Source organism: Perca fluviatilis, chromosome 13, assembly GCF_010015445.1.
Source record: "Perca fluviatilis chromosome 13, GENO_Pfluv_1.0, whole genome shotgun sequence".
NCBI classification, from domain to species: domain Eukaryota; kingdom Metazoa; phylum Chordata; class Actinopteri; order Perciformes; family Percidae; genus Perca; species Perca fluviatilis.
Genome location: NC_053124.1, coordinates 13,015,070 through 13,039,490, shown reverse-complemented (window position 1 = coordinate 13,039,490; position 24,421 = coordinate 13,015,070). Strand labels below are relative to the sequence as shown.

At 41.7% G+C, this 24,421-nt stretch overlaps 1 protein-coding gene across 3 annotated transcripts in view; it reads left to right on the top strand.

The window, feature by feature from the left end:
• Positions 1 to 24,421, top strand: part of col16a1 (collagen, type XVI, alpha 1) — a 118,999-nt gene that overhangs the window by 30,986 nt on the left and 63,592 nt on the right. For 2 of the 3 annotated variants that reach the window (XM_039820639.1, XM_039820637.1), the window contains exons 8-42: positions 190 to 258; positions 6,299 to 6,331; positions 9,477 to 9,512; positions 9,619 to 9,654; positions 9,957 to 9,989; positions 10,135 to 10,179; positions 10,803 to 10,841; positions 10,984 to 11,046; positions 12,027 to 12,071; positions 12,608 to 12,703; positions 12,993 to 13,031; positions 13,355 to 13,399; positions 13,524 to 13,559; positions 13,645 to 13,767; positions 14,500 to 14,535; positions 15,454 to 15,489; positions 15,776 to 15,904; positions 16,188 to 16,232; positions 16,591 to 16,626; positions 16,717 to 16,770; positions 17,588 to 17,638; positions 17,730 to 17,873; positions 18,841 to 18,876; positions 19,890 to 19,997; positions 20,393 to 20,515; positions 20,635 to 20,688; positions 20,793 to 20,834; positions 21,226 to 21,261; positions 21,344 to 21,397; positions 21,507 to 21,575; positions 21,675 to 21,719; positions 22,158 to 22,184; positions 23,093 to 23,149; positions 23,522 to 23,566; positions 23,715 to 23,786. In XM_039820639.1, the coding sequence (XP_039676573.1) occupies positions 190 to 258; positions 6,299 to 6,331; positions 9,477 to 9,512; positions 9,619 to 9,654; positions 9,957 to 9,989; positions 10,135 to 10,179; positions 10,803 to 10,841; positions 10,984 to 11,046; positions 12,027 to 12,071; positions 12,608 to 12,703; positions 12,993 to 13,031; positions 13,355 to 13,399; positions 13,524 to 13,559; positions 13,645 to 13,767; positions 14,500 to 14,535; positions 15,454 to 15,489; positions 15,776 to 15,904; positions 16,188 to 16,232; positions 16,591 to 16,626; positions 16,717 to 16,770; positions 17,588 to 17,638; positions 17,730 to 17,873; positions 18,841 to 18,876; positions 19,890 to 19,997; positions 20,393 to 20,515; positions 20,635 to 20,688; positions 20,793 to 20,834; positions 21,226 to 21,261; positions 21,344 to 21,397; positions 21,507 to 21,575; positions 21,675 to 21,719; positions 22,158 to 22,184; positions 23,093 to 23,149; positions 23,522 to 23,566; positions 23,715 to 23,786 (2,037 nt within the window). The remainder of the gene's footprint in view (positions 1 to 189; positions 259 to 6,298; positions 6,332 to 9,476; positions 9,513 to 9,618; positions 9,655 to 9,956; positions 9,990 to 10,134; positions 10,180 to 10,802; positions 10,842 to 10,983; positions 11,047 to 12,026; positions 12,072 to 12,607; positions 12,704 to 12,992; positions 13,032 to 13,354; positions 13,400 to 13,523; positions 13,560 to 13,644; positions 13,768 to 14,499; positions 14,536 to 15,453; positions 15,490 to 15,775; positions 15,905 to 16,187; positions 16,233 to 16,590; positions 16,627 to 16,716; positions 16,771 to 17,587; positions 17,639 to 17,729; positions 17,874 to 18,840; positions 18,877 to 19,889; positions 19,998 to 20,392; positions 20,516 to 20,634; positions 20,689 to 20,792; positions 20,835 to 21,225; positions 21,262 to 21,343; positions 21,398 to 21,506; positions 21,576 to 21,674; positions 21,720 to 22,157; positions 22,185 to 23,092; positions 23,150 to 23,521; positions 23,567 to 23,714; positions 23,787 to 24,421) is intronic. The other variant, XM_039820638.1, reaches the window with a different exon arrangement.

Below are 24,421 nucleotides of genomic sequence, written 5' to 3'. Positions count from 1 at the left end.
TTTCCTACAAGAAGGTCCCAAAAGAAATGTCTCTTACAAAATTACAAATATTGGAATATACTGTACAACAACTACATTAAAACATAAGACTAAATCACGAAATTGTTTAGGTTTCAGGTTGAAAACCACAATGTTCTTGTGTGTTCAATGTTAACCTGTCTCACATTTTTTTCTATTGTGTGTTTGCAGTGCCCACCAGAGGCTCACAAGAGCCGCCGTGCTGCTGAGAATGACCTGTTGGAAAACACTTTTAACCAGGTAAATCAGCAAATGCACACAAAGAAAGACAGTTTAACAATGCAGAACACGTATGGTCACACACAAACACAATTACACCATATACAGTACGATATACTGAAAATACTCGTCTTATTAGATATTGACAAGCACTTAAATTCAGTAACAAATTGAGGGAAATTATCACAACACGTGGCTCCCATAAGGCAAAGACATAACACATAAAGACACAGACGAGGACTTGGCCTTAAACAGATTTCTTCTTGAGACAGTTGGCTTAGATGCTTCTGCTGGCAAGCAAAAACTGGCCTGTAGGACTTTTACCAAATGGCTTAGTTGTTCTTCCTTGAAACTCTGTCATGGAAAACATGCTTTCTACTCTGCCACAGTCTTTAGCACTTCTGAGTTTTTTGTGACTTCAGTTCAGTTACGTCTGCTGGTAGCAATCGTTCAAAGTGTCCGTGGGCGGACAAATAGTGTGTGTGACAAATAGAGCCTTACGCAACACATGGGAGCAGTTTTTAGCACACATTTCCATGGCGTTTTTTTTATGGCTGCTTCAATGCTGCGTGATACATGAAGTTCGTCCAGTATAACATAAAGGCAATTTATTTTAGCTCCCACAGCCGCTTGTTTCATCATTCATTTTAATAGGACCTATATCCAATTATCTATTCATTAGGGCCTGGTGTTTGTCTTGTGGAGAGCTGGTGTTAACTTAGAGCTCTGGCAGACGTCAAGACACCGTAATCAATCCCATAGATGGTTTCAGTCCGACACAGTTACAATAACTCAGACATGCCATCTCTCTGTGTATTTCTTTCTCTCTCTCACCGGCCATTCTTTCTCTCCTTTCTCTCGTCAGTTGCAGACTGTTTGAATTTGTGTATTATGATGTCTTGCTTTATATAGTTCAATATTCCGCGACTAGTAATGTTACCATTATCTTCCTTACAGATGTGTAACTGCCATGACTGCACTGCAGCCCCACATGCATTTCTGTCCTCTTTCCCCACTTTTATATCTATACTGTCTCCATTCTCTTTTGCCCTATTTCACAACACATGCACAGACTAAGTTGAGTGGTTTCTATTTTTATCTGTATGCTAGCTTTGTACACAGTAAATGATCAATGTAATCCAAGATTTCAGTGTGCAGGCCAGATGTTACTGATTCATAGCACCGCTTTCATTTAACTAAGCCTCACAGAGTGACAGTGTATTTAATACTCAGCATACTTGGAATGTCATGTGTTCTGTATGTGGAAAGAGTACTGTTCTTTATTGCTATGTAGTGAGCACAGGGTAAATTTGGGCCAGCTATTGGTGAAATACTATTCCTGTGGATGTATATTCCTTTGTTAACCCCATAATATAGCCTACAGTTTTTCCCCTTTTTTCTCCAAAGGTTATACACATGAATGTCTGTTTACAGGTCTGAGGGAGTACTACTGAATGTTTGAAGACAAGTTGTATTGACCCTTTTGTAGCTGAAGAAGGAGCTGAGTGAAGTCTGTAAAATTGCCTTAAAGGGGTGATAGAATGCAAAACCAATTTTATCCTGTCATAGTTGAAAAACGAGAGTTTGGAGGGTAAATAGGACATACATAGAAACCTCAAAATCCCATTGACACCCCTTTCCTCTGCAAATCTCACAATTTGAAACTGCTGCTGAAAATGGGCGAATCTCAACAAAGCTAAAAGTTGACGTCAACTTCTCAATTCCTAGTCTTTGTCACGCCCCAACAATTTGCATAGGCTACACCACTGTACCACCTAAGGTCAGCTTAGTCTTCTGAATCTAGCTAGGTCACGCAGATCTCCAGAGGTCCGCTATTTAATTACTAAATTCACTTCTGAGACTTTTTTAGGCAAGAAATCAACTATGTAGAGGTCAAATATGGGCCGTTTTACGAAAGTTGACGGCTAATTGCAAATTTTGTCCGACTGTGTGTCGCAGTTCAGCAGGAGCTCAGCAGGCTAACGTGACAGCGGCCGGTGCTGCCTCACCACCCGGCGAGTCCTCATTCATAGACCCCGGCTTGCTGTGAGCTAAATGGATCTCTGTCACGACCAGAAGCCCGCGGCGCTCCAAAGTCACCGTTTCTGGATTACTGGACTACTAAATGCCGAGGCCCTGATGGAGCTCCAGGGCCTGCAGTTAGCCGCGATCTTTACCCATAGGATTGAAGGGACACCAGCAGCTAACGAAACCCCACAAATTCACAAAAAATGTATTAAATTGAAATTGGACACAAGCGTTAGCTTTGTAAGACCTTAGGGTAGATGTTGTATAAGTGGCTTGACGAAATTCAAACTGTAAATATATTATAGTTATGCCGAAAGTGTAGCTAGCTAGCTAGCCTCGATCTTTAGCTACCCATAGTAGCAGCTGACGAAACCCTCCTATTCACAAAAATGCATTAAATTTAAATCTGACACAAGCGTTAGCTTTGTAAGACCTTATGGTAGCTGTTATATAAGTGACGTGACGAAATTCAAACTATAAATATATTATAGTTATGCCGAAAGTGTAGCTAGCTAGCTAGCCTCGATCTTTAGCTACCCATAGGATTGAATGGATACTAGCAGCTAACGAAACCCCTCCTATTTCACGAAAATGCATTAAATATAAATCTGACACAAGCATTAGCTTTATATGACCTTAGGGTAGCTGTTATATAAGTGGCGTGACGAAATTCAAACTGTAAATATATTATAGTTATGCCGGCAGCCGGACAGCTCCGCGGAGCCCCGAGCCCCGGTTGTCCAGTAGCTAACCCAGACACGGTGACTTTCTCCTGGGTATGGAGCGCAGCGGGGCTGCCGCTGTCTTGTCAGACTGTGTGGACCTCCTGAATAAATGTTCGGAAAACGGCCCATATTTGAGCTTTATATAGATGATTTCTCGCATAAAAAAGTCTCAGAAGTGAATTTAGTAATGAAACATTGCAGTGTCTGAAATATGAGACCTGCTTTCTCGTCTCCAATGTGTTTCTATGTGGTTCGCTCAAACCAATCAGCGCGCAGCTCATCTAAATATTCATTTTCATAGCATATTTGGAAGAAAAGCTCTTGTTACAAATAGGGTCATATTCACAGGGTAGTTATGGGCCCATAAAATAGCATTCGGGCAATTTTCAGCCCAACCAATGTTACATACCCTATTAGTAGACCTTAAAGTGATGGTTCGGAGTAATTTACCCTAGGGTCCTTTGCACCATGACCTCGAGCCAAACACCCCCCCAGAAGCTTTTTTCACCTGGGTCTAACACTGGGCGAGTTAGCGTAGAGTAGCGTTAGCCGCTGAGTAGCTTAGCGCGGGGCTAATGGACCCACGTTTGTATCTCTTAAATGACCCCACGTAATGCCCGAAATGATACCAAAGGTCTACACTAGTATATATAGGTTATGCTCTCATAAAACAATGGATTGGAAAGTTTGTAAGTACACCAGAAGTTTATGAACACTTGCCTGCTCTCTTCTGCTCTCTGTTGCTGTTGCTGCTGCTGCTGCTACCTGCAGTTAGACAGTGCTTAGGGCCGTCTATAAATTACTACACCGAAAAGAGATACAACAAAAATATGTATTAATTTAATGATTAAATAAGGTAATGTCTCCAAACTTACCTCAATTATTACTTGTCTCCTGCTAGTTATATTACAGCACTTACTTTAAAAAATAAGTTAAATTAAAAATATTTTTGTTGCATCTCTTTTCGGTGTTGTAATTTGTAGATGTCCCTAAGCACTCGTCTCACAGCAGCAACAACAACAGCAGAGAGCAGAAGCCAGCAGGCAAGTGTTATTTACATAAACTTCTGGTGTACTTACAAACTTTCCAATCCATCGTTTATAAGTGCATAACCTATATATACTAGTGTGGACCTTTGGTATCATTTCGGGCGTATTAGTGGGGTCATTTAAGAGATACAAATGTGGGTCCATTAGCCCAGCTAACTTATTCAGCGGCTAACACGCTACTCTAACTACCCCAATGTTAGACCAGGTGAAAAAGTTTCTGGGAGGTGTTTGGCGGTTTTTTCTTCGAGGTCAATGGTGCAAAGGCCCCTAGGGGGTTAATACTCGCCCCATCACTTTAAGGAACAGTGTGAAATACCCTATATAATCATTCTATCCCCCCTTTAAGTGATGTACCTTGAGTCAGCGTCGGCTGTGTCTGAAGACTACTAGTTTGAAAATGAAAAAATAAAATGGGGGTAGAGTTAGAAAATAAGTGAGCTTACCAGAGTGGATTGAGGCCACATTAGCTGCTAAAAGCATAACAAACCCACCTCTCCAAGCAAATTTCCTGTGGTCGAGTTGCATTGTGGGTAATGTATGCATCAGATTTTGACTAGAAAGAAGGATGTGGGGAATAAAAGAATTATATCTGTGGTTGTGCTGCATTTTAAAGGTTCATAGTAAATCTGACAATTTTATAGGAGTGCAATGCTAAGTGCTCTTTTAAAGCAATAGTTTGATATAATATTTGTTTTCTTGCCAAGAGTTAGATTGGGAGATGGATACGACTCTCATGTTTCTAAGTATGAAGCTAGCAGTCACTTAGCTTAGCACAAAGACTTGTAACAGGGGGAAACAGCTAGCCTAACTAATAAGCATATTTCCCAAAATGTCGAACTAGTACTGCTTTAAGGCTGGAAAATGTTCACACTATCATAGATTTGAAGACTCCTCGTCTTTATTTGAGCTAAATGATGGTTACACTAAGTGAAATATTCAAACCAATGTTTTTGTTTAGGTTTTCACCATCCCATCAAACTGAATTGCCTTGTTCATTATTTTATACACATTTCCCCAAAATTCAGCCTGACATATCTGGTATCTTTGGGATTTCCGCTAGAATGTTTTGGTTTCAACAAGAGGATTATGGGATGAATTTACTTATCGGACATACAGAAACAAACCACATCTTATGGTGTCTGTTTTTACAATTACTAGTCGAATCAGGTTTGGTGCAAAGGTGTGTGTACCATTGATTGTGTCTGTGTTTGGGTCACAGCAGTTACTGCCTTCCTGAGGTATGACAAATCTCACCCACACTGTTTCTCATCTTCCAGTGCTGTAAACCTTTTTTCCCCCCTTGCTTTCAGCCCTGCTCCCAACTGAAAGGTCATCTGGTCCTCAGAGGACCCAAAGGCTTTTTTTGTGTCTTGTTTCGCCGGTCTCAGTGTGTTTCTCCTTGACTTTTTTAGGTTGAAGTCCAAAACCAGCTGTAAAATGTCTTTTCCCTACTTCCCTTTGCCGAAACTTGTCCTTATTCCTCTCCTTCTAACTTTCCGCCTTGAACAAATTGTTTCCGATCAGCTTTCCAGTCTTTCCTCCATGTTTCTTGTTGTAACTCTGTAACACTGTGCACAGCAGGGTCCGTCTCTTTATTTGCCCCTGGGCTCATGGGGTACAGTACTTCTCCTTCTCTCTCTGCTTTCATCTCTTTTTTTCACTCAGAATAAAGAATAACTGTTAATGACCCGTGTGTGAAACCAAGATGGCCCTTATTTCTCCTTTCTTCAATGTAGATCTGATGCAATGGATTGCAATGACAACAGGGATGCACTGCACATGGAACAAGAAAACAACAGTTTGCCTATGCCAAAGATCTCATATTATATTATAGAGATATTTAAAAAATGCAATTGCTGCCATTCCTGGGAAAATCTTCAAGAGTTACTAAGAACTGCAGCAGAACTGCCAGTGACTGGGGATATAAACTAGAGTATGTGCTCAAAGGTTTGAACAGAATTTCAAAAATGTAGATTAATGTCTTGATACAATTTGAGCCAAAATGGAGCAAACCACACTAAATAATATTTCTGTGAATGCTCTTTAAAGCTATTGCATTTAGCGTTTCGTGAGACAGTTTTGGCCGTTCAACATTAGTGTCTAAACATAGACAGAAAGCAGTTTTGGATCAATGTGAAGCCAATATGGCAATAATATTGAGGTCATGTTCAGATGTGACGTGAAAGGAAAAAGGCCTGACGTTTTCTTTCTTTCTTTTTTTCATTTCTGTTTTTCCCTTTTCTTTCTGTCTACCAACAGGAGATTTTCGCATCAAAGGATCTGGCAGAGAAAGTAAGCCTCACAAGCCACACACGCACACACTTGATTTTACAGTATTGAATTTCTAATGAGACTGGCTCAGTGGCTCAGACCAAGACAGGGCACCTCAAAGCAAGCCTCAAGCTCCCACAGTCTAAACACATGCAGGTTCAGTTGAATTGGAGACTCTAAAAGTACAATGTTGAGGGTCCAAGATTAGCAAGTAAATGGGTGGATAAGGATGTACTGCTGAAATTCAAATAGGAAGACAATGTATGTGTGTACAGCTTTTATATTGTGTGTATGTGTGTTGTGCATGGGTTTAGAAAAAGAAATAGTCTATCGCTATTTCCTCCCTCCCTCCACAACACGTACCTAGCTCGCTGACTGACCGAGGACTGATTTACACCTCATTATGCACCGAGTCTCAGGCGGGAGTTGCCGCTGCCTATTCATTTTGTCATTCACCTACAGTAGGCATGTTTTGTTCACAAATAGACTGCAAAACTCTAGACGCTTCATTATGTTGCTCCTGTGTGTGCTATCTAATGCAGCTGGCCACCTCCCCTGACTTTCTCAATGTAGGTTATTACCTGGGATGGAGTACAACGCTTGCCTTGCCACTGGGGGCAAACACTCGCAAAGAAACAAAAGTGACTTTTTTCTGTTCTGTGGGTTTAATTTGGTTAAATTACAGAGGTGACAGTTTTTCCAGGGTAAAAAATGGCATAGTACCCATAGGAATCCATTGATACCAGATATTATGCATTGCAACACAAATGCCAACAAATATGCCAAGCAGGCCTATGTATTAATGTGATTATGGTAATAAATGGCTTGAATAAGGGGTGGATTTGGCTTCCGCTTAACAATCCTAAAGCTCAGTCAGAAACCAATTTCCATCACAGTGTTTATGGCATGCTGCTCCAGCTATTCCGCTATAGCTTTTTCCTGCTACATCAGTGGCTTCCTGGTTATAGGAGTCAAAGGGCTCAGCAGGAATATATTACTGTAACACAAAGGACTATTTTCCAGAAATAAAATCCCAGCATCTACTTCCTGATCATGCATCAGAGTAAAGTATCATGCATTTGAGAAAGTGGCACTAATAAACCCCCAAATATATAATTGATTCTACATATTTTAAAACATACAACCCAGGCAATTACTAATTTGTGTTTTTACTTATATTAGATTTTCATCAGTGGGTTCTGGGTGTTGCCCTTGTTCTGTCAAGTCCTGGCAGATAGAGAGACAATGCCAAAAAATGAGCCCATTGGGATGTTTAATACCAAAAAAACAAGGCTCGCTGACAGGATGTTGGCGGTCTTTTGAGATGTTTAGACCAATAAATGAGCATAGCTTTTGGTATGCATAATGTAGAATGAGAGCCTGTGTATTGGGATGGTGGATGTCAAACATTTTTTAAATAAATATTTAAATATTTAAATATTTGAAGTAGGACACTAATTAGGATACTTGTGCCAAACTTTGTACTGGGATTCAATTATAAAACCGGAGACACTTAAAGCTGCACTAATCAATATATATATATATATATATATATATATATATATATATATATATATATATATATATATATATATATATATATATATAATAGATACAATGGCAACATGTGTAATGGTAACATGTGTGACATGAAAATGATTGCTTGTGGTGGCATACACACACACAACGTTATTGCTTACGACTTTTCCCTCAGCTCTACAGAGTGCTCTAGTATTTATTTAAAACCATAACTTAGTGCTATAGGTTAACAATGCACAATAGGACGCTACTACTAAATACCAAGCCTAACAGTCATCTCAGTTTTATTTTTATAGCCCACTATCACAAGTCACACATTTTCCTCAAAGGAAAGGAAACAACCACATAAGAGAGAGAGAGAAAAAAGAGAGTAGAAAAAAAAAAAAAAAAGGAGGGTTGAACCTCCTGGAGTATGAAGATCTATTTCCAGAACATCTGGAATGAGGCACCAACAGCCAGGGGAAGGAGAGAGAGAGAGGTCCCAGGATGACTCATGGTCCTGCACAGAGAAGCCTGAGTGAAAAGAGAGGACAAGGGGGAATAGGCAGAGAGAGAGAGAGAGAGAGAGAGAGAGAGAGAGAGGTAGGCACACAGCATGGACGCTCATGCTTATGGGACACCAAACGGACTGAAGGTTAGAGAGATGCTGAGGTTTTCAGAAAAACACTGCATCTCGTACTGTATAAATACAGACAGTAAACAAAAACCTATCGACGTGGCAACTTACACAGATATTTTAATGCCATTTCATAATGCACAGAGAGAGTGTGCAGCTCTTTTACTGCATTCTGACTTTTTCCATTTCAAAGCTGAATGTAGAGAATGAACGGTAAAGGCAAAGCTGCAGAGGTTTTAAGTGGAACTATATGAGGACTTGACTAAGCCCACGGCCAGACAAGAGCTCGGAAAGAGTGACTCGTAACTGCAGCTGGTCGAGCCAGCCATTGATAGATTTGTAGCTCGTAAGAGGGAGGGTGTGGGGGGGGGGGAGAATTACACATTATCTCTGTGCTGTTACAAGCCCCCTTCCATCGTTTCAGCAAGCTCATAGTCGCTGCTTCAATGTATGCAAACTTCCTGGTGTGTGAAAGCATGACTCCCAGAAACACCAGGTGGGGGATTCGGCTTTAATTACTCGCTTCCGCTAAAAATGCTTCAGTTATTTATAATGGTTATCCTTATTTGGTATGTGTGCGTGTGAGTGTGTGTGTTCACCCTCCTGTGAGGAGCAGCTGGTCTCCTCACTCCTGTGCTGTGGGAATCAGACATTCCTATTGATCTTCGTGTCCCATGGGAGATGTGTGTGTGTGTGTGTGTGTGTGTGTGTGTGTGTGTGTGTGTGTGTGTGTGTGTGCGTGCCTACGTGTGTGCGCGTGCATGTGTATGTCTATGTGTTGTGTGCCCATTTGGCCACCTCCCATCCTTTTTTAACTGCATACTGTAGCAGCACAGAGGTTCAGCACACAGTTTAGTTTTGTGTAACAGTGCCTCCACCTGGCGACTACAGAGACTACAACGCATCTTCACAAACTTTTTACTCAGACACAACTTGTTCAGTGAATATTAAATAAAGTTTAATAATAATAATTCTCTCTCTCCGTGTGTCTGTCTCTCTGTCTGTCTGTAGTGTGCTGGTTGTTTACTCCTGAATGGGGAAGAAAATGTAAGGATCTCTGATCTTTACTTTCACTTCTTTCCATTAGATCATGTCAAAAGTATACCACTGCAGAGTGTGTGACTCTGTGTGTGTGTATGTGTGTGTGTTGCAGGTAGCTGCTGGGTTGAAAGGGGAAAAAGGCGACCGGGTGAGTGTGAAAGACATGAACAAAATACATACACACACACAAATCTGTGTGTGTGTAGTCAGACTAATATCAGCGGAATGTGTGATGTCATCACATGTGACCAGACATGCTTAGCACTGAACACTGATACCTATCTACGTACACACTCCAACACAAACACTTGGATGCTGCCGTAGTCTAATACGATGCTGGCTATGGACCAATCCAACCACCTAGTTAATATGCATTCTTAGGTCGCTCGCTGATTCTGTTCATCACCCATAAGCAATCATTCTTCATTTCTGCCTCTCTCTCCATCTCAGGGTGATGGCTGTTCTGGCTCTAATCCAGGTCCAGTAAGTAACTTTTTTTCCATTGCGTCCCACTCGTTTTGAATTAAAGCATTGTCTCGATTTTTGGCGTGCAGCACAGTAAGCACCTAAAAATTGGCCAAAACATGGTCTGTGATAATACATGCCAACCAAGTGTCTCTAACCTCAGTGCACACAGGGACCCAAGGGCCAGAAGGGAGAGAGAGGTGAGCCGGTGAGTGCCAATCTTCTGTTACAGGTTACAGCACCGCATCCCACTGCAACCCATCAGCTCTTTAGTTGATCCTTATTCAAAAATCCATTTTCAAGCATCCAGTCCCAATATTAAAGCAACACTATGTAACTGCAGCTGTAAGATGGTTCCAATGAGACAACCTGTAGGGGGACCAAAGGGGGAAAAGTTACATAGTGTACATAGCTTTAATTATGCATGGGAATGAGTGTGTGCTTTGTATACGTGAGTGTGCATGAATTTATCTGTGCAGGTCTCCGTGACCGCGTATAAGTGTGATGCATCCGATTCATGCATCTGTATGCACTGTGTTTCTGTGTGTGTGTGTGTGTGTGTGTGTGTGTGTGTGTGTGTGTGTGTGTGTGTGTGAGTGTGAGAGTGAGAGTGTGTGTGTGTGTGTGTGTGTGTGTGTGTGTGTGCGTGCGTGCGTGCATGTGTGTTTGTGTGTTTGTGTGCGTGAGTGGAGCATATGGTTGCAGCTAGTAGTCCATTCGGGTTGCTGACTGGTCACTGTGTTGTTTGCTGTGCTCCAGTGGTGTGTGTGTGATGTCTCTTTAGAGCCAGGTCATTGATCTGGGCCTTGTCTCCATTCCTCCTCTCCACAGGCGCTGCCTGCCAACTGGGGCGAAGCAGCAGGGTACAAGGTGAAAGGTTTAAGAAACTCTCATTGATGAATAATGAAGATATGACCTTTGTAATGTCCATCTAATTCATTTCTAACCCCTATTTTATTTGACTGGTCCCTCTGTATGTTTCTCCTCGTTTTTTTCCTCTGGCTCTGTCCAGGGAGAAAAAGGTCAGAAGGGAGAGATCGGTACACAGGGTCTCACAGGCACTCCAGGCAAGGACGTAGGTGTCTTTTATTTATTTATTATTTATTTAGATATACTTATATACTGTATATACTTAATAGTGTATATATTAATTAATGAAAGTGTCTTTCAGACAAGAAATTTGCTTAAGTCAACCCGTTGAACCTTGAAATATATATTTTCAGTACCACAAATACTAAATATAAGTGTGCACTCACATACACACTAGTACACACACGCACGCACACACACACACACACACACACACACACACACAAAACCACACACACTTACACAGCCACTTTTATCTGGCTAAGAGTGGATATTCAGTAAACTTATACGGTATTACTCTTTAAGCTTAGACTCCCATTGATATCATGCCCCCCGCCCCCCCTCCTATGGCGTTAAGTCGGCCTGTTAATGCCTGTTAGATTAGGCTAGAGCAACAAAGCTTGCACAATCAATGCTGCCTCATTGACTGCGCCGTTCGTCTCTCACACAGGCAGGCGCCCATTCAGGAAGACTTAAACCTTTTAATCTTCCGTGTTCAGCGCAGTGATCCTGTAGACGCATGAAAAGTTTTGAGGGACAAATTACAACGTGTGTGTGCTCTGAGATATTCCCTCTGGTTTCTGGCATCAGACGCACTCACGTTTAGCTGTTCACCAGGCTAAGTGCTTGTCATGGACAGATGGATGTGGTGGAGAATATATTTTCTTAAGCTATCTGACATTGTGAATTTGAATGTGCTTGTTGATGTGACTTGAATCAGGCAGCTAGAAAATTATTGCATATGCACCACTGAAGATAAAACATCTTACAGACTCTGCAATTCTCTCTCTTCCTATTTCCAATTGTGAAATGTCAACAAACGGGGGAAATCAACAAGTGACTTTTAACAACTTATAAAGACATTTTGTAGATGTGATTGATTATTCTGGGCTGGCCCTGACGATATCAGTGACCATACTGATGCTGTCACCTCTCTCTCTCTCTCTGTCTGTCACCGTTTCCCAGGGTCGAGCAGGGTCCATCTGTGTCGTCGGTCCCAAAGGAACGAAGGTCTGTCTTCATTGAGTTTCTACCATCAACCTGTCTGTAATATATATTCAGTTCACGTTGGATTTACAGGGTTTCCGCTGGGTCTTAAAAAGTCTGTGTTGTGTTGTGTGTCTTGTGTTCTAGTTTTGAAATCATTTTCAACAGGTCTTAATCTTCCTACGTCAATGCAACGCTACCTCTAATGCTCACTGAAATGTTCCCGCAGCTTTAAAATTATTATTTTTTTTATTCTGTGGTGTTGTAGTTCTTTCTGTCGCTAGTCCAAATATAATTTGCTGTATTACGACTACAAACGAGACCAACATGCAACTTATTTTGCAGCCAATCTAGACACCAGCCCTATAATGCGAATGAGGAAATCGGGGAATTGTTTCAGAACATGTTTCCGGACTCTGACATCTGACTTCTTTTTTTTATATATGTCCTAAATGTCATTTATAATGGTCTTAAAAAGGTCTTAAAAAGTCTTAAATTTGACTTTGTGAAACCTGCAGAAACCCTGATTTAATAGAGATGTGGTGAACATGTTTTCCCAGGGTACCCCAGGTTTGGTGGGTCCTGAGGGTTTGGCTGGGGAGCCAGGGAAGCCCGGATTGCCAGGCCTACCGGGAGTCGGAAAGCCAGGCTTACCAGTAAGTGTGTGTTTTTTTGTTTTCTTTAATCCTCTGGAGGACATAAAGAAGCCTATGTGCACTTATTGGATGGTGTGACTGGTTATCTTAATGTCCTTACACTCGTCTTCGAGGTGGTCTCAGTTTGACCCAAAAAGTACAACTTTTATTAGACCTTGATCTCAGAATTGCAGGGCAGGACTTGCCAGGACTCCTTCTTTTGGTGCAGCATTCATTGCCTTTGTCCGAAGCCTAAAAGTGTCTTCAGAACGGCATTTGAAAAGATTAATGTACTTTGTTTTCCCGTCAGGGCCCTCCTGGTGAACCGGGTGGTGCAAAGGGAGACACGGTAGGTTCACCATTTGACACTTGATGTTGTCGTCCCCCCCCACCCCCCATTTATAATCCATTCAAAAGAACATATTTGGAACATGACGGAGAGGTGGGGTGGATCAACAGCTCATGTAATAGCAATCTGGAGGAACCACTGATGCAGACGAGCATATAAACATCACACCATTTTTTCCACTGTAGTTGAAGGATCACATAACCGTCTGTAAATTCAGAAATCCTTGCCATCCTTAGGCTAGCAAAACCCAAAATGACATACTAGACAAGTTAAAAACATGGTTTTTATGGTACCTGTAACAATAGTCTGATTTGTTTTAACAGGGAAGTACAGGACCGCCGGGAGAAAAAGGGCTGTCAGGAGATCCAGTGAGAGACTCTTTTAAACATTGATTGATATTCAGCAATGCATGCATGAGCTTCCAGAATACATCTATCGAATCTGACTGAGCGGATACATCAGAGTTTGACTGGGCTTCTGCTGTTTTCATAGGGACCAAGAGGACCGGCAGGGTTTAAAGGAGACAAGGTACCTGCAAACACTGTTTTTAATCTCTTAATCTGCATGACTGTGTGCTCTCTCATCCACATATTGACTTGAGTTCAATCATCAGGGGGACCCATGCGAAGTGTGCCCCGTGCTGCCTGCAGACATGGGTAACACAGTGGCTCTGCAAGGGAAGCCAGGCCCTAAAGGAGAGCCTGGATTACCAGGGATAGGAGAGAGAGGACTGCCTGTAAGTACAACAGTTTGAACTTTGTGTCAAACTGTAATGTATTCTGAACCTGCCCTGAGTGGTTCAGTTTACCATTTTTACGATCTCGCTACATGTTTTATTAACGAGTCGTAGTCACAGTCTGAGCTGTAGCTGACAATTGAACCCCAAGCGCTTGTTTGATAGTGTATATATTTTATTTTTCTTATCATTTTAAGGTTAAGGTATGGCATTTATTTATACCTCTGGGTCGTATTTGCCCTTGTAATTCTCACAGCAGTTCAAGGAGAGAACGCTTGATACGCTGTCAACGGTCATTTTGTTATTGCAATCTTAACCATCGTCTTTTCTCTCTCTCTCTCTCTCTCTCTCCCTCTCTCTCTCTCTCTCTCTCTCTCTCTCTCTCTCTCTCTCTCTCTCTCCGGTGAGTCAGCACTCAACATGCTGTGCATTGTGTTTCTCTTCCTGTTCATTCTGCATCTCCCCACTTAATCCCAGCAGGTGAAGTGGGGAGTGATTTGTGGTAGGGAAAAAGAATATAAATCTAGAGCCTTATGAGATTCTCTGTGCAACGATTTCCAATAATGCAAGCATCCATCTGTCATACCTGGTTAGGGCAGAGGGGGAAGGAGGTAAAGCAACAGAGAGAGAGAGAGTGAGATATGATGACCTCGCTCTATCAAAGTTGAACTAACAATAACTTCTGACTCATCCCTGCTCCTCTCTTCCCTTTTCTTCCCCTATATGTACCAGGGGCCTCTGGGTGCAGATGGCAAGGCGGGACACAAGGTATAGAGTCATTCATTTACAGCTTATGGTTCATTCAGATTCTGTGGAAGCGTGACCTAATACACACGCTCATCTGCATTTCCTACACATTCAGATATGCTAACATAAGCAGCAGAAGGCTCTCTCCTAAAGCAGATGCAAGTAAACTAGCTGAACTAAACTCCACAGAAGATAACTAATTGTGCACACGCACACACAACACACACACACACACACACACACACACACACACACACACACACACACACACACACACACACACAGTACAAATGGCCACCTTAGTATATCTATACCCATATGTCCATTAGGGCTGGGTACCGAATTCAATACTTTTTAGGCACCGACAGAATTGACAAAAATTCCTCGTCATTCAATACCCAATTTCAATACTTAAGGAGTAAATCTCATCAGCGTCAGTGAGCCAATAAGCATGCAGCATGCTTCTATGAAGATATAATAATGCTTATGATTGGCTGTCTAACATTACACAGCGTAGAGACACGCAGGAAATACTCTACGTTACATAGAGACGGGGCTCACGTAATAGGAGCTGAAAAATAAATAAAAAGATTTGTGCCGTAATGTGAAATGTTGTCATTTCTTTTTGTTTTATAAAATTGGTATCGAAAAAAGTATCGCTTAGGAACCGGGGTATGGAAATCACGGTATTGGTATTGATACCGGTTTTGAATATTTTTTAACGATACCCAGCCCTAATGTCCATGAATTCCAACCAGCTCCACACACCTACCCACTCACACATTGCTGATACACACATACATATATCTGCCTAACTGTACCGCTGTATGCTTCCAATGCCGCGTCGAGATGCGACATCTCAAAGCAAACAACGTTCATCAGAGTGAGCTGGGACTAATTTGCCATCTTGGGTGTCTGTGTTTTGGTTTGTTTTGGCAGGGGGAACCAGGATCACCTGGCATCAAAGGAGAAAAGGTCAGCTTTTATTAGGCTTAAGGTTAAACAATTTCTTGTTCAGACTACTTTACTCCGTTGCCAGATAGATAGAGTACCCTAATTAGTGAACTTTGCGTTGTGAGTCGTGCTAGACCTGGACACATCATTGTTCATGTAGCACTAGTTGCTCCTGTCTTGGAGCACCAGAACATTTCTAACCATGCTAATTTATTTTATTATGTGTTTTTATTTGAATGAGTCGTGATGTGGATAATTATTTGGTAGACGATCTCTGACCCACCTTCGATCTGTCTACGTGCTTTAGGGAGAGCAGTGTTCTGTGTGCCCCACCCTCGGAGAGTTAACCCCTAACCTTGTCCCCGGCGTCCTCACCCAAACCCTGCAGCAGAAGGGGGAGAAGGGGGAGCCTGGGATCGGACAGAAAGGAGAGCAAGTAAGTCTGTTTGAGGAAGAATGAATGTGATTCTAATGCTAAATGAAAAGCAGAGCACTATACTCATAAACACAACCAAAGTGAAAACCATAACAAACTGTTATGGTTTGGTCTTACTGAAAGGCAACAATTTTATATACTGTAACACACATGGTAGAAGAAAACTGATAGACTAATTGTTTTTATGATTTTGTTTACATCAGTGTGTTTGCTTGCATGTGTGAGCAGCGATAAGCACCTTCATTAAAATGATGTATCGTTCAATTTTTTTCCTGCTCCACAGGGGGAGCCAGGAAATGTAGGATCATCTGGGATTAAAGGAGAGAAGGTAGGTAACATGAAAGGAAACAGCACTGAGAGTCGGTGACCTCAATAGCAGACTAGGCTTACATAAGGTGAACTCACTCAGTAGGTTGCAGAATGGGGCTCGTAATAGACTTAATGATGAGCATAATCGCAGCAGTGCGCTAATTTTAGGGCCAAAAACTGTCTGCCATAGGGATTTTACTCAGCAGGGAACTTATTAGTGAAAAGCTTAGCTTGTGAAAAACCAAAATCATTTGACACGACTTGCCTGTAGGGTGCACCTTACCTATGAAATGTGAATTACCAATTTAAAAGACCCGGTCAATTTTTATCAATTTGTGATGGCGTCAGATTTTTGACATTTTTAAACTTGTCTTCAGGGTAACACAGGCAGCAAAGGAGCTGATGGTAAGCCGGTAAGTTGAGATTCAGTTCTTCAAAACAGGATGTCTCGCTTCACATCCAGATTCAGCGATGTTGTTAAATTAAATGTGTCTATGGGACAGGGAAAGCCTGGACCACGGGGACACGGTGGGAAGGATGGACAGAAAGGCTCACAGGTAAGAGAGCAGTGACAAACGTTTGCTGTGAAGCTCAAGGTTGGATGGATTTTGGACTAAAAATAGTGTAGTATGTTTATTTGTTCATTCTCATGGATAATGCACATTGATCAACATCATTGTAAATGTAGTCTCGCTTTGCCAGAACTTCCTCCACAGTGCTGCCGAGGAGGGTCTGGCTAGTCGACACAGCATTCCGGGATGGGAGAAAAACGTTCTCTGGTTTATTCTCATTTCTTTAATCCAATCACAATCTTCATGGGCGGTGCTAAGCACGGGATTGAGCCGCGGTGCCGCTGCAAAATTGCCTTGGGAAGGAACTTGTTTTGGTGGAACATATGTCATTCAAAAGTTGTTTTAGTCGTGCAACAGAAAACTCAGATTGGACAGATAGTCTAGCTAGCTGTCTGGATTTACCCTGTAGAGATCTGAGGAGCAGTTAACCATAGTCCTCATAAATCCACCGAAGAAAGAGGAAGGTAACGGAAATCCGGTCGAAAAGAGTGAAATCTGGCGGATTTTTCATCAGCAACGGAGCAACCAGGATGTGGAACATCGTGGATATAGACTACTGTAAATGTGCCAGTGTTAGCCAACATGCTAATTATTTTTATTTTTAAGATTATGAATTATGCACTTTGAGCTGAAAGTTTCCTTCTTGGGATATTTTCCATATGTTGCTTTTGTGACCTATGCACAAGCATCTCACAATTACAGTACCTTCAGAAACAAATCTGTATGTGCATATTTAATAAAAAAAAAAAAAATGTAATATCTCGTTCCATGCCACATTAATGTCATATTTATCTTTTGACAGGGAGAGCAGGGGCTGCCTGGTCTTGGTATTCCTGGCCTTAAGGGTGATAAGGTAAGGGCCAGCGACATATGCATTTGCTTTTTGCATTCTGTAGCTTGATTGTGATGCAAACTAACCATCGTGACTCCCTGCCTTCCCCTAGGGCGAGTGTGGTCTGTGCCAGCCGGCCGAGGTTGGTAGCGGACCCGCTGGCTTTAAAATGCCTGATGGAGTAATAGGCAAGCCAGGCGAACCAGGCCTTCCAGGTCCACCCGGACATCCAGGTCTTGGAGCTGATGGCAAACAGGTACGAGATTATCTAGGGACTAAATCAAATACAATTTATCCAAAAGTACACAGACAGCTTTTTGGGATTAAAAACTTTGTTTATCTTACATTCTGTTTTGAGAGGTTGCATTGTTGCTTTGCTTGCAATGGAAGCAAAACAGTCAGATTGATCAAAAGGGCTAGAAAAATGACTGATGCTATCCTTGCACACACAACACTGCATACTGCAAACACAAAAGGACACAGTATGAATTGTCAGATGAGAAATGGTCAGTGCCTCTTAAGACTTTCTTGGTACCTCCTATAGAGGGCGGTATGGTGTTCTCTGAGCTCCTAAAGAACCCGGGACTCTTTAATCCCTGCTGCTCACTTTACATCCAAGTTTATTAAGATATTATATGGTATATATATTGCCATTTCTGTGTATATTTGTTTTATTGTACTTTATGTTGTTACATTTTTTGTTATTGTGCTTTTATTGTGACAGAAGTTCAACAGTAGATCTGTCTTTATCGGTGTTATATATATATATATATATATATATATATATATATATATATATATATATATATATATATATATATATATAATATTAATGATAGAAATTAAATTCCACACAACCAAAGCAGCGTCTTGCTATCCTATTTTGTTGCCACAGTGAAACAGATTAAGCAGCATCTGGATGAGCGAAAAGTTTGAGATGCCCTGAGGTCGAATCAACCACGATGCTTATTGTACAAATAGGATAAGGGATTCTCCTCTTACTGCAGAATTGTTGTAATAAATCTCTGTTGGCTTCTGTCACCCCTCCCCTTTACATGCCGCGTGCCTCTGCGGTTAGTTTTATGTCAACAGTTATTTTCACCGGAATGGAAAAAGGGCTTGCACAATACTTGCAGATGACCGAACGTGTTTGAGAGTGTGCACCTGCATGTGTATCATGTTTCTGCATGCATTTGTACATCACCTTCTATTTGCTTACACAGGGCCCACCAGGTCTTGCTGGTGTAAAAGGAGAAAAGGTATGTTTCCTGTCAAAGTTTATCATATATCTTGTCTATAACAAGCTGTTCTATATTTGTATTTTCACACTCTGTATTCCATCAATGACCCAACGACAAATTCACACCACATTAAACCACCGTGATGCCTGCTGAGGAATTAAAACCAGCTAATCAATGTCTCTTAGGCATGCTGTATGGTTTTTCAAATAACTCATTCCTAAAATACACAAACCCAAAACAGAATAAGCTATTTAATAACCTAGAGGAGTAAGACTATTTTGAGTCACTGGTTGCCTTTAGAGAGAGTCCGACTTTTTTTTTAACTAATTTGACATCTACTGGGACCAAGGACGTCTGCAGGAAAATCCCCCCACATGGTATGGACTAATATTTCAAAGGAGCCCAGGCACTCTGCTTTATTTCAGGTCACCAAGTCTGTCTTGCGGAATATTCGCATCACTTAAAAGCCCAAAAAACTGGGAAATAAATCTGCCATCAACGGAGACGGGCTATTTTAAATTACCTTGAAGCTCTCCCACAATCACTTTGCTTGGACTTCAAAGCAGAGCCAAACCGACTGAGAGGATTTTTTAAGACTATAACCATTATCAGTATTTTACAGTTAGATGAATCTCAATCTCAATAATAATAAAACACAAATTCAAACCAGCCAATTATTATAAAAAAATAAGGCTTTAGTTTGATATCAACAACTCAGCTACAGAACAGATTGCAGAGGGAAATTGATGGTTCCCTCTGGAGTTTTCTTATAAACCAACACAATTTATGTTTACATTCAGTATTTTTCACCAAAACACATTGTGTGCATCCTCGACGTCTACAACAAACGAGTGCATTCCTTCCTCATACAACATTTGCATAGCAGATATTTTGAATATTTTAAATACTGCAATATTTACATCCCTGTGTACTTGCTAGCAGTCGTCTTCTTAACTGCCCTTGCTAACTGTAGCTACGTTACATAGAGTTGACTGTCAGGGCCTCTTATCATCATATTTCAATGTTACAAGGGTGAAAAAGGAGATCAAGGAGATGAGGGACTGGACGGAGCTCCTGGAGCCCCAGGACTGCCTGGAGAGCCTGGTCGAGATGGACTGATGGGCTTGAAGGGAGCAAAGGTACAGAGTACCTGAACTGTTAAGTCAGATCAACTTTGCTGCACTTTATTTTGCATCTGCTGACGGATTTGATAATTAACGTGTATTGCATCTATGGTAAAGGGTGTACGGTATAAAAGGTAGCAGCCATGTCTTCTGCACACCATCAATGATAGAGATCTAGTTGGGTCTTTTTGAGTTCGTATGGATCAGGCTTTTGTCTCTGCATCTATGGAAACGTCAAATTACAGGTGATATCTTAGATGCCACTGGTCACACTTTTGGAGCAATGATGGTTTCCAGTTGATAAAAATTGACACTGATTGGCTAAATGGGGGCATCATCATTATTCAATTTAAGTTCGATTTTTCCAAAAGGTCCCTGGATCATGGTTTGGATTTGTTGTGTTTTCCCAGGGTGATGCTTGTACCAGCTGTCCTTCTATGGGCACTGCAGTGGGTGATGGTGTAACTGTGCGAGGCCCTAAAGGAGAGAGAGGAGAACCTGGTCCCACTGGGGAAGGGAAGTCTGGCAGGAATGTGAGGGAATTGTGTATTTATTTAATTATTTATGTATAAATACATATTATGTAAGTATTTATAGATGTACTTCTGACTAGGAAAATTGCTGATGATCATCTTACATGTTTTCTCTTCAGGGAAAACCCGGCTTACCAGGTGTGCAGGGGCCTGCTGGGCCCAAAGGCAGCAAGGTGTGAATGTCCATTTTTCATTGTATCATATTAATAAATATATGCGGAGAATTGTTCCTTACCACTGACGGATACTCATCTGTTTTGTCCTGTGCCCCCTGTAGGGAGACGCTGGAGCTGCAGGAGTCGGCCTTCCAGGACCACAAGTAAGACTGATGTGTCCACATCTGGAGTTTTTATTTTGTCAGCTGATGCAGATCTTCATACAAAAGATACACACAGCTCCTAGGTGGATGTGGTCCTGCTGTGATCTCATTAATAAATACTGTTTTCGTGCCTCTTAGATCTAACAATATATTTATGAAGTCGTAAACTAGTCGTAACCATCTAAAAATAACCCTGGGCCGATCTCAAAATCCTTTGATTCATTGTGGAATCGTTATTGCTTTGTTGACACTGGGGAAGCCGGTTCTTCCTTACTACACCACTGTGAAAAATGTGAAACAACTCTTACAGTGCACATTTCCACTCTTTGTTTCCTTCCCACCTAAACCTCCTGCCTTTCTTTTTGTTTTGTCTTTTTCATTAATGGCATAGGGTGAAGAGGGACCAAGAGGGCTCCCAGGACTTGTAGTAAGTCAATGTCATATTTCTAAAGTTGTACTTTTCTACACTACATTATCAGATTTTGGTCTAATCTCTTTCTTTTGTACAGGGATCACCTGGAGCCAGAGGATTGACTGGCCCTCTTGGCCCAGAAGGAGGAAAGGTAGCATAAAATATAGAGGTGTAAGCCCATCGTATTGTTGCAATATGCAATCACATGTACCTCATTTTGTTTAAAACAATGAAACCATGTGAGTGTTTCCTGTTCATAGGGCTCCAAAGGTGAAGTCGGGCTTCCAGGACCACAGGGGCCTCCGAGCATTGGAGTAGCAGGGCCCCCGGTAGGACCTAAATGCATCTTGTTGCATGTGCATATGGGAATATAATGTCATGCTGTTATCTTGTCAAACACTGTTTCCTATTTACTTTTTCGCACACAGGGCAGAGATGGAGCTCTCGGGTCTCAAGGAGCTGATGGCAGACCTGTGAGTTGTCTTGTTCCTTCATTGTCTGAAGTGTTTCATTTGCATGTTTTTGCACATGTGCATCAACAATTTGAAGAGATGTTATAGAAATGTAAGCACCAAACTTGAGTTGTTGTCTCTGTGTTAGCGTCTGTTTAAACTTTTAATTTTCTTTAAGCTTCTTTGGGAATTGTCCTTGATTTAGGCATCATTTGTAACCAAGGATGTCTGCCTCGATCCATAACAGAGGCAATGTCTGCTCCCATTTCATCCTCTGTCCCCTGATCTACGCTCAGCTCACTGGCCCGCGAGCTTTCTTCTGGAACAACAAAGCAAGAGTAACTAAGTGCTTGTATATGTGTGTGTGTGTGTGTGTGTGTGTGTGTGTGTGTGTGTGTGTGTGTGTGTGTGTGTGTGTGTGTGTGTGTGTGTGTGTGTGTGAGCTGTCTCCTTTTGCAGGGTCTTGATGGAGCTAAGGGGGACAAGGTAAGTCTACCGTTTTGTTTGGATGAAGGGATCTGGAGGGGTTTGAATATAAGGGGGTGGAACAGATGGTAATCACAAGAGATGGTTCCCCTCACCTCACGCACGCATGCACACACACACACACACACACACACACACACACACATACGTGCGCTTACACACACCTGCCTCAGGCTAGGTATAGACTGGTAGCAGAGGTGACAAGTGTACTGTTGCTGGCAGACAAGAGGAGTTTCGGGGCCTTAAGAGAGAAAGAGTGTGAAACTATTAATTACCGCATTCATCAGAGGCACCAGTCCAGACTGTTACTGAGAGGTTGGGAGAGATGAAGAAAGCAGTGGATGCAGTGCTTAAGGGTTGGGAGGGGTGTGACATGTGGGACAGAAGCCCACAGTTGAAAAGAAAGTAAGAGAGAATAAGCTAAATAGGTAAAGTTTTGTAGATGATTCCGAATCTTTATTCAGTGTATTCATATAGAGTCTGGAGCTGTGTTCTGTACTGTTACATAAATACTGAGAAAACTGACTTGGACGTAAACGGAAAGTAGTGATAGTAGGTATGTAATAGGGATATCATTGGCTCCTCGTATTACATATGTTGGGTGAAATGCACCTTTCATAGTACTATACGTTTGTTGTATTCTTACACTACATTAAGGTTTTAGGGACAGATTCATGTAATGCAACACTTGAAGTTCATAAAGTAGTAAAAAAATAAACGTTCATAGCATGTCACCCCCAGCAGTTTTGAGTTTCTTTGTGAAGATTTTAGGAGTGTCCTGAGTTCCTTTCTTACGGTAACTAGGGCTGTAATGTTGAATGAGGACTCGGGTTTTACAGCCTGTGCTTAAAATTGTGCAAAGACTCACTTCAGCTTTTTTTCATTGGTCTTTTTTATGTATATTTCAGGGTGAGCCTGGAGAGTGCAACTGCATAATCCCTGTGCACACGGGCATTGGCGGACCTGTGAGTACACACACACACACACACACACACAAACACACACACACACACACGCACGAACACACACACACACACACACACACCGCACGAACACACACACACACACACACACACACCTTATCTAAAGAATTGTTGCCTTGCGACAGTACACTGAATACACATTGATTTTTTTTAAACATACAATCAGGGGGTTTATTATGACTCCACAGGGGGGATATTGAGAACAATTTACCTTCATGCTGAGTTACCCACCACCCCCCCTTGCATCTTTCTGTGCTGTGACATTTGTTGTATTATTCTTGACATCACACTGCACTTTCTGTATATTTAGCAAGCACCAATGCTGCTCTGATTTTGACTACCTTTGTCTTCCAGGGAGCTCCAGGAACTCCAATAAACACATGGCAGCCCGGTCCTCAGGTTTGATCTGTCAACCAGCTGTCGTGTCTGCAAGCATTGTCTCTGTTGTTACCTTGCAGAGATTGTTTCTGAAAATCACAGAAACCTTCCTTTATGTTTGACTATGAATGTGTGATATCATTTGCGGACATGTATTTGTGTGTCGTAGGGCCCACCAGGACCTCCTGGGCCACCTGGCCCTCCTGGGCCTCAGGGTGTTAATGGAATCGAAGGACCACAGGTAGGAGAAAAGGGGCAGTAGGGTGGTGAGGGGTGTATCTCTTCAGTTCAATTCAGTATCTGCTCCATCAGCTTGGATTCAACTACAAGCTACTTGATGTAATTTCCCCTTGCGGGATCAATAAAGTATGTCTTAATCTTAATCATAGGCTTTCAGCTTGGGCAACTGGGGTACTTATAAAAGGCAGTGCTTTGACATGCTTTGCACCTTAGTTAGGACGTTCATAATATGCATGTAGGAAATGAAGCAACATTTTATACTGAATGTGTGCAATATATTGGTTTGAAAGAGGCTTAGATTATCAGGATCAAGTCATAAATGCACTAACCCGTCCAGTGCTTTGAGCTTTAACCCATGTGGGAAGCAACTGAGAAAGCTTTGGGAATGTCTGTCAAGACATTAACAGTTATTTGAAGGTCCAAAGTATAAATGTGAAATAAGTATAGCAATGCTAATTTCAAGTACCAGTTTAATTAATTTCTAAAGATTGTAACTCAAGCAGACCTTCAAATAAAGTGTTACTATGATCTGTGTTGCAAGAGTCAAAGGTGTAAGAAAGACATGAAAACTGGTGATGGAAGAGGTCATGTCTTTGACAAGGGCGCATTTGTGATAATGGCTGAATGCAAATTAGC